Source organism: Anomaloglossus baeobatrachus, chromosome 4 (assembly GCF_048569485.1).
Source record: "Anomaloglossus baeobatrachus isolate aAnoBae1 chromosome 4, aAnoBae1.hap1, whole genome shotgun sequence".
NCBI classification, from domain to species: Eukaryota; Metazoa; Chordata; class Amphibia; order Anura; family Aromobatidae; genus Anomaloglossus; species Anomaloglossus baeobatrachus.
The window spans coordinates 569384082-569397236 of NC_134356.1; the positions used below are offsets into that span (position 1 = coordinate 569384082).

General features: G+C 43.5%; 1 protein-coding gene and 1 non-coding gene across 3 annotated transcripts in view; both read right to left on the bottom strand.

The window, feature by feature from the left end:
* Positions 1-9287: 9287 nt before the first annotated feature.
* Positions 9288-13155, bottom strand: part of TIPIN (TIMELESS interacting protein) — a 39212-nt gene continuing 35344 nt past the window's right edge. For both annotated transcript variants that reach the window (XM_075342865.1, XM_075342866.1), the window contains exons 6-8: positions 12863-12926; positions 10416-10616; positions 9288-9606 (exon numbers count right to left, since the gene is read on the bottom strand). In XM_075342865.1, coding sequence (XP_075198980.1) covers positions 9383-9606; positions 10416-10616; positions 12863-12926 — 489 coding nt within the window. In that variant the 3' untranslated portion in view covers positions 9288-9382. The remainder of the gene's footprint in view (positions 9607-10415; positions 10617-12862; positions 12927-13155) is intronic.
* LOC142304882 (small Cajal body-specific RNA 14) lies at positions 12636-12762 on the bottom strand. The gene has a single exon (XR_012753526.1).

Consider the following 13155-nt stretch of genomic DNA (forward strand, 5'->3'; position numbering starts at 1 on the left):
GAAAATACCTGACTTTCTTTTGTTCATTTTCATAGAATTTTATTTATTAATACTTTTGTTAAATTCAAGTTATTTCTGTGACCATTGTGTATTTTTCTTTCATTAAGTGAGGAATACCAAAAATTTTGATCACGTGTGTATTTGTGCTGCACTGACAGAAGCAGTTTAGACCTTGCTCTTAGCATGGTTTTAAAGGGAACCTGTCAGCAGAAATTTCTCCCAAAACCTAAAAAATTCCCCCTCTGCAGCTCCTGGGCTGCATTCTAGAAAGGTCCCTGTTATTATTGTGCCCCATGTAAGACCAAAATAAAGAAAGTGGTACCTTTTTGTATTCAGACACTGTAAATGTGACACGGGGGCGGGCTCTCTGGCGTCCGTTATTCTGCCTCCTGGTCCTGTATGCCGCCCCCCATCGCTCCTTTCCATAGCTGATGCACCGCCCACTGCTCCAGCCATCCCCGCGCATGCCCAGTGCCAGTCTCATGGGACTGAGCAGTGTGACCGCTGGTGACGTGTGCGCAGGCAAGTGATTATGGGCGGGGCTGTGATTGTTATCAGCAAGTACCCGCCCATAATCTCGTGAGCGCGCAAACCTCACCAGCGGTCACACTGTGCTCAGGGTAGATGCTAGACTGTATGGGCTGCTTCCAGGGATGACGTCCCTTTTTTGTCACGTGATAGTATTTTGAACACGCCCCTATCACATGACAAAAGGGACGTCATCCCTGGATGACAAATAAGTCTGAGCTCCTAAAGGGAGCTGCAACCAAGTTCAACTTGTGGAGAGATTTCTCTCTGGGGTGGACTAGGGAAGGACAAAAACAAGGCAGGACTATCTTCTCTTTGAGGTGAAAGTCCACCTTGGATAGGAAAGAGGATATTGGTGGCAAAAAAAACCTTCTGTATGGAGAAGGCATGGCATGAGTGAGCCTCAAGCTATGAGACACTTCTGAAGTATGAGACAGCAACAATGAAGGCCACTTCCCATGAGAATAGCTGCAGTGACAGTTCTTTGAAAGGCTCAAGGGGAGGAGATCCACCAAAGCACTGGTGTTCAGCCGGGAGGAACCTGGGGGAAGGGCTTAACCTGAGACTTTAATAAGGGTCTGTGCACACGTGTACTTTTTTCTTGCTTTTTGGCTGCTTTTTAAACTGCACTATGTCAATGACAAAATGCATGCGTTTTGCGTCCCCAGCAGAATCTATGAGAAATCAGAATTTCCATGCGCACGTTGCTTTTTTTAGGCAGCGTTTTGTTTGACAAATTTTTCAAAATCGTTGCCTAAAAAAAAGCAGCATGTCACTTCTTCATTGCACTTTGAGAAGTCAATGGGTGGAAAATGCAACCAATCTCAAAACGCACTGTTTAAGACGTGGCAAAAACGTACGCGTTTTTACCGCTTTTTTTGTTTGTCAAACGCAGTGTTTACATTTGTCAAAACGCTGCAGTTTAGTTGTCAAGCCAGAATGCAGCATGCGGTCATTAGACTAAGGGGTGCTTCACACACAGCGAGATCGCTGCTGAGTCACGGTTTTTGTGACCTCATTAGCGATCTCGCTGTGTGTGACACTGAGCAGCGATCTGGCCCCTGCTGTGAGATCGCTGCTCGTTACACACAGCCCTGGTTCGATTTTTTATTGTTGCTCTCCCGCTAATAAGCACACATCGCTGTGTGTGACAGCGAGAGAGCAACAATCCTGAATGTGCAGGCAGCAGGAGCCGACATCTGACAGCCTGCGGTAAGCTGTAACTAAGGTAAACATCGGGTAACCAAGGTGGTTACCCGATATTTACCTTCGTTACCAGCCTCCGCAGCTCTCACGCTGCCAGCGCCGGCTCCTGCTAAGCTAAGCGGTGTGCACTGGTAACTAATGTAAACATCGGGTAACAATACCCGATGTTTACCTTAGTTACCAGTGACTGCAGCTTCCAGACACCGGCTCCGTGCAAGCGCAGCGTCGCTTGCACGTCGCTGCGGGCTGGTCACTGGTCGTTGGTGAGATCTGCCTGTTTGACAGCTCACCAGCGACCATGTAGCGATGCAGCAGCGATCCTGACCAGGTCAGATCGCTGCTGCATCGCTAAAGTGTGAAGGTACCCTTAGGCTTGTTTTTTTATGGTAAAGAATAGACAGGGTAGATACATAACCTTTTATTGAACTCAGGCCAAGCATGACTCAGGTAAGAGAAGGGATGGGAATGATATGGTTGGATTTATGGCACTGAGGGGGAAAGAAAAAAAAGCTTCCTAGGTGCAGTGATATATGAGATGAGAAAGACTTCTTTGTTTTGATCATGATCTGGGCTATTTGATTAGAGAGAACTGACTGAGATCTTCAGGATGACTGCCTCAACAACCATGCAATTAAATTCAGCAACTGTGTATTTGGATGGGAAATGGCGCCCAGGAAATCTGGGAGTTGTCACGGGACATCTGTTCCAAGTTGTCAACAGCTGCATACCAGGACATAGTGGGCCAATTTGGAGCCACAAAGGATGTCTGAAGTCTCTTCTGCCTTGATCTTAAGAAGCCTGGGGACCACTGGAAGGTGAGGAAAGATGTAAGGGAAATAAAAGTATGATGAGTAGATCGACAGAATTGGGGGATCCCAGGAGGCAGGAGCAGGGTTGGGGTGATCATGTCTGTCCGCTATTAAAGAAAATGAATATTCATTGCCCCTCACACCCATAATCCTGGGCGGGGGAACAGTGAATATTTATTCTGGATTAGCTGGCGTCAGCATGTAAATGGGGGACGCACGGCCGTGACATGCGCTGTCCCACTTACATGCCGAAGTCAGTTGCCAGCATTAGAAGAGGATGCTGCACATAGGGGGAGTGGTTGAAAGATGGGAATAGTTTATTAGGAGGACATGATGGAGGATATATATACCAGGAATAGGGACATATACACCAGAATAGGAAAAAAATACATACGTGGAAGGGGCCAAGGATGAGGCATCCCTTGCATAACAGTGCATTATGAGCACATTTTCTGCTTACATTTTTCCCCCCCTATTCTGCGCCTCCAAAACCTAGGTGTGTCTTATGATTCAGTGTCTTATGTCTGAAAAATGTGTTTATCAGTGTCCAGATCCAGTTCAGTCTTCCTGTCTCAGGCAGTGTGCCTTAGTAGAAGGGGAACAAGAGAAAAAAGGAGGGAAAGGTGAACCACACTGTTGACCTCGAGGAGGTGGTTGCACATGGCTGCCTGGTTCACTTGTGGGATCTGCCATGCTAGAATATTTTGGCTGGCGAGTCTGACTTATCCTGGAAAGTGGTCACAGTAGCACGGAAAGTGTTGGAGAGGGCCAAGATCTCCATAACAGTAATAAGGGCTGGGATCCCTTTGATATGTCAGTCAGCAACTGAGAAGGAAATAGCCTATGCATGGGGGAACGCGATACCATCCTGAGATTAAGGAGCAAGTCTAAGCAGAGCAGACAGCAACAGGCTGACCCAAAGGGAACTTGCACTTGCAGGCAGTGCATGCAAAATGAGTGACAAGGGATTACTGGCAAGTACACTCTTCCCTGAAGTCAAACATGACAAGAGAGGAGGAATGACAAATTAGTATCAGACCCTTAAGGTCCAGTCACACTAAACAACTTACCAGCGATCCCAACAACTATAGGGATCGCTGGTAAGTTGCTAGGAGGTTGCTGGTGAGATGTCACACTGCGACGCTCCAGCGATCCCACTAGCAACCTGACCTGGCAGGGATCGCTGGAGCGTCGCTACACAAGTTGCTGGTGAGCTCACCAGCAACCAGTGACCAGCCCTCAGCGCCACGTGGAAGATGCTGCGCTTGGTAACTAAGGTAAATATCGGGTAACCAACCCGATATTTACCTTGGTTACCAGCGCACGCAGCTACACGTGCAGAGAGCAGGGAGCAGCGCACACTGAGCTCTGGCTCCCTGCTCTCCTAGTTACAGCACACATCGGGTTAATTAGCCGATGTGTACTGCAGCTAAATGTGCACAGAGCAGGGAGCAGCGCACAATACTTAGCACTGGCTCCCTGCTCTCCTAGCTACAGCACACATCGGGTTAATTAACCCGATGTGTCCTGCAGCTACATGTGTACAGAGCAGGAGCCGGCACTGAGAGTGAGAGCGGCGGAGGCTGGTAACAAAGGTAAATATCGGGTAACCAAGGACAGGGCTTCTTGGTTACCCGATGTTTACTATGGTTACCAGCCTCCACAGAAGCTGGCTCCTGCTGTCTGCACATTTAGTTGTTGCTGTCTCGCTGTCACACACAGCGAACTGTGCTTCACAGCGGGACAGCAACAACTAAAAAATGGCCCAGGACATTCAGCAACAACCAACGACCTCACAGCAGGGGCCAGGTTGTTGCTGGCTGTCACACACAGCGACATCACTAGCAACATCGCTGCTACGTCACAAAAGTTGTTCGTTAGCAGCGATGTTGCTAGCGATGTTGCTTAGTGTGACGGGGCCTTTAGTCAGGAAGAGCCTTAAGCTGGGTTCACACATAGCGACATCGCTGTTACATCACCATTTTCTGTGACGTAACAGCGACCTTGTAAGTCGCTGTTATGATCGCTGCTTAGCTGTCAAACACAGCGACGCAGCAGCAATCATAACGTCGCTACATGTGCAGAGAGCAGGGAGCCGCGCACACTGCTTAGCGCTGGCTCCTTGCTCTCCTAGCTACAGTACGCATCGGGTTAATTAACCCGATGCGTACTGCAGCTACATGTACACAGAGCAGGAGCCGGCACTAGCAGCAAGAGCGGCGGAGGCTAATAACGAAGGTAAATATCGGTTAACCAGGGAAAGGTCTTCCCTTGGTTACCCGATGTTTACAGTGGTTACAGCTTTCCGCAGCTGCCAGACGCCGGCTCCTGCTCCCTGCTCGCTTCATTTCGTCGCTCTCTCGCTGTCACACACAGCGATGTGTGCTTCACAGCGGGAGAGCTACGACGAAAAAATGAAGCAGGACATTCAGCAACGAGCAACGACTTCACAGCAGGGGCCAGCTTGTTGCTGGATGTCACACACAGCGACGGGACGTCGCTGCAACATCACAGAAAATGGTGACGTAGCAGCGACGTCGTTGTCGTGTGTGACACCACCTTAACAGGTCCACAAGAACCGCAAGTCACAGGTGTACCAATATCACAGGCTATAAAGTTAAAAGAAACAAAACACTTCACGGTTGACGCAACGTCTGCTCCCTAAGGCTGGGGTCACACTTGTGATTGACTCGCACGAGTGCAATGCAAGAAAATCTCACATTGCACTCGGACCAATGTTAAATCAATGAGGCAGCTCCGTTCTGCTATTTTTTCCTCAGCTCAAATCTGACAGAGAAAAAAAAAAAAATCACAGCATGCTGCAATTTGTAGTTTCTCGTGCGAGTCTCTCCAATGCAAGTCTATTGGTGCGAGAAAAAAATGGATGTCACACAGACCATCCTAGTAACATCCGTTTCTCTAAATACAATTCTATCATGTAGCAGAGATCACTGTAAATGCTCCTGTACATGACTGTAAATGAGTAATAGCTGCTAAGAAAAAAAACTGATCACATACGGATTGCTCACGACTACTATCATGAGAAAAATCAGACTCGCATTGCAATTGCATTGCACACACGGATCAGCACTCATCCTACTCTCAGGCATGAGAATCGGACCGATTTTGCAATCGTAAGTGTGAAGCCAGCCTTAGCAAAACTATACATACACATTAATTATAAAGGAAATGTGAAAACTGGTATAAAGATACAAAAGTTTAAAATTTATTAGAATTACATAATATTCAAATACAATATAATAAATAGTGCACAGAAAAAGGCGACTACCCTCCTTAAACACATAAAACACACCTCACACAGGGAATGTCCTAAATAAGTATATGTTGGTAAGTATTCACACAGTGGTGTGGTATACACTAAAGCAATTGGCACATGTTCACACAGTGGTGTAGTATATACTGAAGTAATGGAATGCCATGGCAAACAATTTGCCAACCATTTATAATGCATATAAAGAAAAAATGGCTACATACTTAACGATGACATAAATATTCAACATAACCATGATGTAAATAGCAGCAGCAGCAATAAAAAAAAAAAAAAAAAAAAAACCACAAACGTAACTATATAGTGTATACAACAGGGACATCATGCTACATTGTGTGGGGAAGCACAGCCTCATACAATATGTGCATGTTGGTGACATACTTATTGTACGGTGGTATACCATTACTTCAGTATATACTACGCCACTGTGTGAACACGTACCAATAACTTTAGTGTATACCGCACCACAGTGTGACCATGTACCAATTACTTTAGTGTATACAGCACCACTGTGTGAATTCTTACCAACATACAGTGGAACCTTGGATTAAGAGTAACTTGGTTTGAGAGCGTTTTGCAAGACAAGCAAAGCTTTTTACAAATGTGTAACTTTGTTTAAGAGCAATGCTTTGCAATAAGAGCAAATACTCACCGTGTACATGTCCAGTTCCGTTCTTTCACCGCGCTCTAACGGTAACTTTCTGTACATATGTACTGTATACAGTATACCATTGTACAGTATATATTATATAGCATATCAATTTGCATTTGTGGATACAATATTGTACTTTCTTATTGATAAACCGTAAAGCACATTGCTTATACGGCACCTCTCGCACACCAACAATTCTATTGTACGCTAATATACAGTTTAAATTTTTGTTTTTTACTGTACAGTATTTTGTATTAGTGTACTGTAATAATTTTATATGAATACAGTACATTATATTGTATTATTGTAATAAGTTTGTATAAATACAGTATATTTGGGTTGTGGAACAAATTGTCTGCGTTTCAATTATTTCCTATGGAAAAATGTGCTTTGATATAAGAGTAACTTTGTTTAAGAGCACACTCCCGGAACCCATTATGCTCGTAATCCAAGGTTCCACTGAATACTTATTTAGGACATTCTTTGTGCGAGGTATGTATGTGTCCGAGGAAGTTAGTTCTCCTTTTCTTTGCCCCTCTGCATTGTACATTATGCAATTCTGATAAAGATTAAGCTTTCATATCTATATACTAGTCTACATATTTCCTTATTAGTATAGCTTTAGGGAGGTTGCTGCAAATTCTTAGTTGCCAAAACTGGAGGAAACTTAGGGGAGGTCTGTGGATAGAAGCAGAGAGCTCTCGTCCTCTGCGGTGGCAGAGAGAAGATGGAGTCTGAAAGTGAGATTTAACGCTAAAAATAAAAAAAAAAAAAAAAAAAAGTGTGAGGGAAGGAAATGTGAGAGGAAAGCCCGCTAATAGGTCTGGCTGAGGAAGGAGGCAGAGACAGCCAGTAACAGAGTAGGACACAAAGAAGCCAGGGATTTAATTTCTGGCTTTAGGCCATTGGGATGACAAACATTAAGCCAACCAGCAGATCATCAAGAGGGGCTGGTGCCAACTCATAGCAAGATGTGAAGTGAAACCTGAAGCACAGGGAGGATTCATGCATGTCAAAACTACTTGCCCGTCCAGAAGCTTTGAGTACCAGCTGCTTGCCATAGTCACGTGCTGCTACAGCCCATGCTCTGGTGGGCGGGCAACCAAGACTAGAGGTTAGGACCGACCGCATTTAGAGAGGCAGACTGGTGAAATTTAGGCCTAAGACACACGGCGAGAAAAACGGTGAGAGTGGAGTGCGTTAAAAAAAAAAAATTGCCTTCCACTCGGACCATTATTAACCTATGTGTCAGCACCCATGAGCAATTATTTTCTCAGCCCTAATCGGACCGAGAAAACAATTTCAGCATGCTGCGATTGTAATGCGAGACACTTTTCTCTCGCACCCATTCAAGTCTATGGGGCGAGAGAAAAACAAAAAAACGCACTGCACTCGCGGTACGCCGGTGTACTACGAGTTCAGGGAGAGAATGGCAATACACTGCTACGGAGGAGAGAAATCCCTCTCGCCCCTCCTCAGCGCCGACCTGCCCCCTGCAGCTGAGGTCCGATCGCATGATCGGACCTCAGTCGCAGTGACATTCGCATGACACTCTGCTCCTGCTGGGCTGCTAGTGTGAGCCGAGTGTCATGCGAGGATCGCAGTAGTGCCCCATGTGGCCCCGGCCTAAGGAGGAAAATTATTAAAATAATTCGGTAGATCTGCATTTGCCACCTGTGACACTAAGCTGAACTGAATTAACTTGATGCTATCGAGTAGGTGATTCTACAAAGTATCAGCCTCATGGAGGCTGCAGCCAACACCGATGTCTTGTGTGTTCCAATGAAGCGCTAAAGAAATTCTCCATTTTATAAAATATAAGCATGCCTCTAAATACAGGAGCTGCTTAATTAGTCTACTTAAAAACTGTTTGACCACACCAAGGGTGCACCGAGTACTTGTGCTTGCTCTGAAGAACGTTATTGATTCTACTAATGCACAAAATAGAAACGGACCGACTTCTCAATTCTTACTCTCGCCTGCAATGGAGATCAGTCTAGGAAAAAAAGATTGCTAACAACAAAAAAAAACAAAAAACAAAATCCCAAAACCTGTAATATCTTAAAGAGGTTGTTCTAATTGGGTATACGGTCAAATAGCCATCGATTCAATCATAGTCAAACAGACGGCTGGAGATAGTGTTCTGCCATCTCCAGTTGTTTCAGACATTGGACGGAGTGATGTCACACATTTTAATAAGGCAATTTAAAGCCATGTTCTTTTGTTCTGTTAGAGTCCTGGTGATCAACAAGTAATAACTAATTAGTAATAAGGCAATATGATACTACATGGGGTGAATTTGAACCTATTCTTGGCATAGGTAATTACCAAAAGTAAACATTTCAAAGGTTTTGCTTTAGGGGAGAAAAAAAAAAATTCCTTGCCTTGTTGTGATCGAATCATGTCCAGTAGAAACCTGTTCCTTGCTTAGCACAGCTGTAAAATGGTGGCTTTGTCAGGGTTTCTGAAGTCAGTTGTGAGTGTGCAGGACCAGGACCCCCTGTGAGGGTTTACAGTGTTTTAAAAAAGTTGCACAAGATTTAAAATAAATAAATAAAATATAGGGTTTTTTCCCCCCCCCCACTGCAACTAAGCACCAATGAAAAGAATAGAACTGAATTGTGATGCTCAACACAAGCCACTGACAAGTGTGGCACATTTTTTGGAAGAAAGAAGTCATGATTTACTAATACTTGACAACCTAGTCCTGAAGTATCATGGCCGTGAGGAAAGGTGGTTATTATCACACGTAATTTAAAAACAGATCACTAAAATACTTTATGTATCTGTAAGTCATAGCACTTTACTTATTCTTTTTGGGTAAAATAAAAAGACTTTAATACAAACAAGAAATACAATATTTTAATAGAAAACAATATCTAAATATTCAATTAGCCATTAATCTTCATCCTCATTCACATCTTCTAGCTTTTCCGTGGAGGGCTCATTCTGAGATGTAGAACTTTCTTCTTCAATTAAAGGGCTACCTGAAGGCTCTTGTAACTGGGAACTAATCTCAACCGCTTTATCTACCTCCTCCAACAAATCCGCATCAAAATCCTCAGGAATATCATCAGGAGCTGTGCACTGGAACGGAGATACAGCTTGAGAAGAAGCCATAGCTAAAAAGAAAGAAAAGAATGAAAGATAAGAATATGTGCGCACAGTGCGTTTTTCGGGTGCGTTATTGGGCTCAAAACTCCATGACTTTGCTTCCCCAGCAAAGTCTATGAGTTTTCATTTTTGCTGTCCGCACACAACTTTTTTTTTTTAAGCTGCGTTTTTTAGCTTAAAAAAAAAATGGTCATGTCAATTCTTTTCTGCGTTTTACCCCTATGCAATGCATTGGAAAAACGCAGCAAAACGCAGAGATCAAAACGCAGCCAAAATCGCACCAAAACGCGGTAAAAACACACGCGTTTTTACCGGTGAAGATTTTGCCACGGGTGCGTTTTTAGCAGCCAAAAACACACAAAAACGCAGTGTCAAAAAAACGCTGTGTGCGCACAAAGCTTAAAACAGCTGTTTCTGACATCATTTAGTGCAGAATTCCATTGCAAATAATTTATGGGTAACAAAAGATAAGCTCTGGCTTCCTTTTATTATAACCCTTCAGTTGCCTGCACAATTTGTCCATGGTGGCATCAATTCTGGCAATAATTTTCCACTGTGGTTAAAAGATAACTCCCATCATTGCAAGTTATTATATATGAATATGGGTGATATCTTCAAGATTAATGGGGGTTGGGACGTGGGGACCGCCACCAATTGCAAAAATGGAGTTTAGAATGCATTGATGGAATGGCACAGTGACCAGAAAAGTCAATATTTATATAGTTACTGAAACCTTTATTGTTCCTTCTTTCACAATTCAGGCCCCCAACCCCCCAGGACACTGAGCAATAAGTGTCTGTAAAGCGGTACTACTAACCGACACCTTGACTGTCTGCTTGGGCTTGCATTTTCTGCAATCTCTTCTCCATAGCAAGGAGTTTGTTCCTTTCTATCCTCTGAAGAGTCTCTTCACTCAGTTCAACTACACTGGATTGAGAAAGAGATGGCGGAGACTGTGGGAGCGCAGGAAATTCTTCAGAGGCAAAGTCCTGGACATCATCCTCCTTCTGTATTACAACTAAAGCAAGCGATAATTAGATGTCTTTAGCCAGATACCTAGTCATGAGCAAACTAAATATTCTCCAAATCAGTGGTTTCCAAACTCCAGTCCTGACTACCCCCAACAGGTCATGTTTTCAGGATTTCCTTAATATAGCACAGGTGATGCCTTGATAATGATTCCATCACCTGTTCAATAGTAAGGAAATCCTGAAAGCATGACTTGTTGGGGGCCATGAGGACTGGAGTTTGGGAAACATTGGTCTAAATAGTATAAAGTTGTAATGTGGCACCTATAGCAGTCTACAAGATCATATTATGCCGAATGTATGAGGCATAAAGCTGGTTGATAAACATCAGATCTCACCAATTATATAACTTCAATCCCAAAAGAAAATTATGATTCTGTGTAAGATGTAAACAAAACTAGAATGTACTGATTTGGAAATCTCTTCTAGCCATACTTTATTCACAACAGAATGCAGATCAGAAGGTGAACGTTAGACTTTTTTTTTCCATTTAACCTGAAAAAATTAATTTATAAATTGATGGCAGCAACATATCTCAAAACAGTTAGGAAACGGTTACCAAAGAATGGAAAGTAATGAAGCTGGAATGTCAATATTAAAAGAAACATCACTGTGTAGAAAAAGAATGTTAGAGAGGCAGAGACTCTCAAAAGCAAAGATGGTCAGAGGTTCATCGATAGAGGTTTTAGAACATATTGCTCCATCCAGGTGTCTATTTCAGGAAAAACCTTTTATATTTCAGCAAAACAATGCTAAATCACATAATGCATCCATCACAATAGCTTGCATTCACAAAAGAACAATCAGGTGATTAACATTTGGCGCATTATAAAACCAAAATTTTAAAGGGAACCTGTCACCTAGAATATGCGTTCTGAGCTATCAGCAGATGCATGTGTGCCCTAATTACACCTCCCTACCCATCCTTGTGTTGTAAAATTGTGTAATATGAAAGTAATAAAAAAATGTTTTATTACCTTCATATTTCCTATGTAAATAGCAGGGTATTTGGTCACAGAGGCGGCGCCTTGCCCCTGCATACTTTCCGTGGTATCACGCCCCTGTGGGCGTGATATCATGGAGTCACATGAGCGACGTCACCGTCGCTCATTCTATCCTGCGCGCATTGTGGCAGGCTTCTTTTGCAGTGCGCGTCTGAAACTAACAAGGAGAAGCTTGCCGCAATAGTAAGTGTAAACGTGCGCAGGATAGAATGAGCGACGGGGACGTCGCTCATCTGACTCCATGATATCACATCCACAGGGGCGTGACACCACGGAAAGTATGCAGGGGCAAGGCGCTGCCCCTGTGACCAAATACCCTGCTATTTACACAGGAAATATGAAGGTAATAAAACGATTACTACTTTCATATTATACAATTTTATAACACAGGGATAGGTAGGGAGGTGTAATTAGGGCACACATGCGTCTACTGATAAGTCAGAACGCATATTCTAGGTGACAAGCTCCCTTTAAGAAGAATCAGTAATGTTGAGCAATGAGAATCCTACATTAGACATGAATGAGAAAGTTACTTTCCCAAAACTCAATCAATTGGTCTCCTCACTTCCCAGACATGTATAGATCGTTGTAAAGAGGAGAGGGGATACTACACAATGGTAGACATGGCCATCTCCCAACTTTTTTTTTTTAATATTATTAATATGATCGCTTTGTCTCCACACAGCAAGCATATTACCAGCACAACCTGTTCCCAAACATTGCTGATTTTACGGCTCGCGCAAACAATACAGCAGCCGGATAAAAGGGCATTTTGCTCGCTTCCTGATCATCAGCCTGTGCAAATGGGCCTTAATGCCTAAGGCAGTGCTTTATACAGGGATTCAAAGACAACCTAAAACCATTGAAGCCACATACCCCGCTCCCCCGGGGCCTACAGTAATACTTTTGATTAGAAGGTGCGTTTAAACTGGTAATTACTGCAGTCTAATGAGAATAAGCAAACTTGTAATAAAGAGATTATTTAATGAAAACGACAAGAACTGAAGTGTATGGATCCATCGCACAGGAAGCCTCAAATCTTTCCAGGTCCTGTCGGCAGGAACCATTTTATTCTATGTAGCAGCCTGAAGTCACATCAAACTACTTATTAATGTAACATTGGGGCATCTGCCACATATATTTTAATACGCAACTGGTCTCAGAAATTTGCCAAAAGATACACACAAAATAGGTGCCAAAATGGCAACTTGTACGTTGAACATTGAAAATACCTTCTTCACTAACAAAATCTTCATGCACAATAGGAAGGTCCATGCGTATTCTTTTTAAGCAAGTCTAGGAGGGAGAAAAAAAAAAAAAACATGTATTATGAAGATGAACATCACCAACTCAGATTAATCATAACAGTTACTGCCGCAGCCTCTGCCCCATCCTGGAAAGATGCATTATCAGTGATGCTTGTTTCAGGGGCTGGGCTAGTCTCTGCACAATGACAACACGCTCCCTTGCCGGCTTAGATCAGCAGTATCGAACCGGCAACACAGCACGTTGTCAGAAGTTCAGA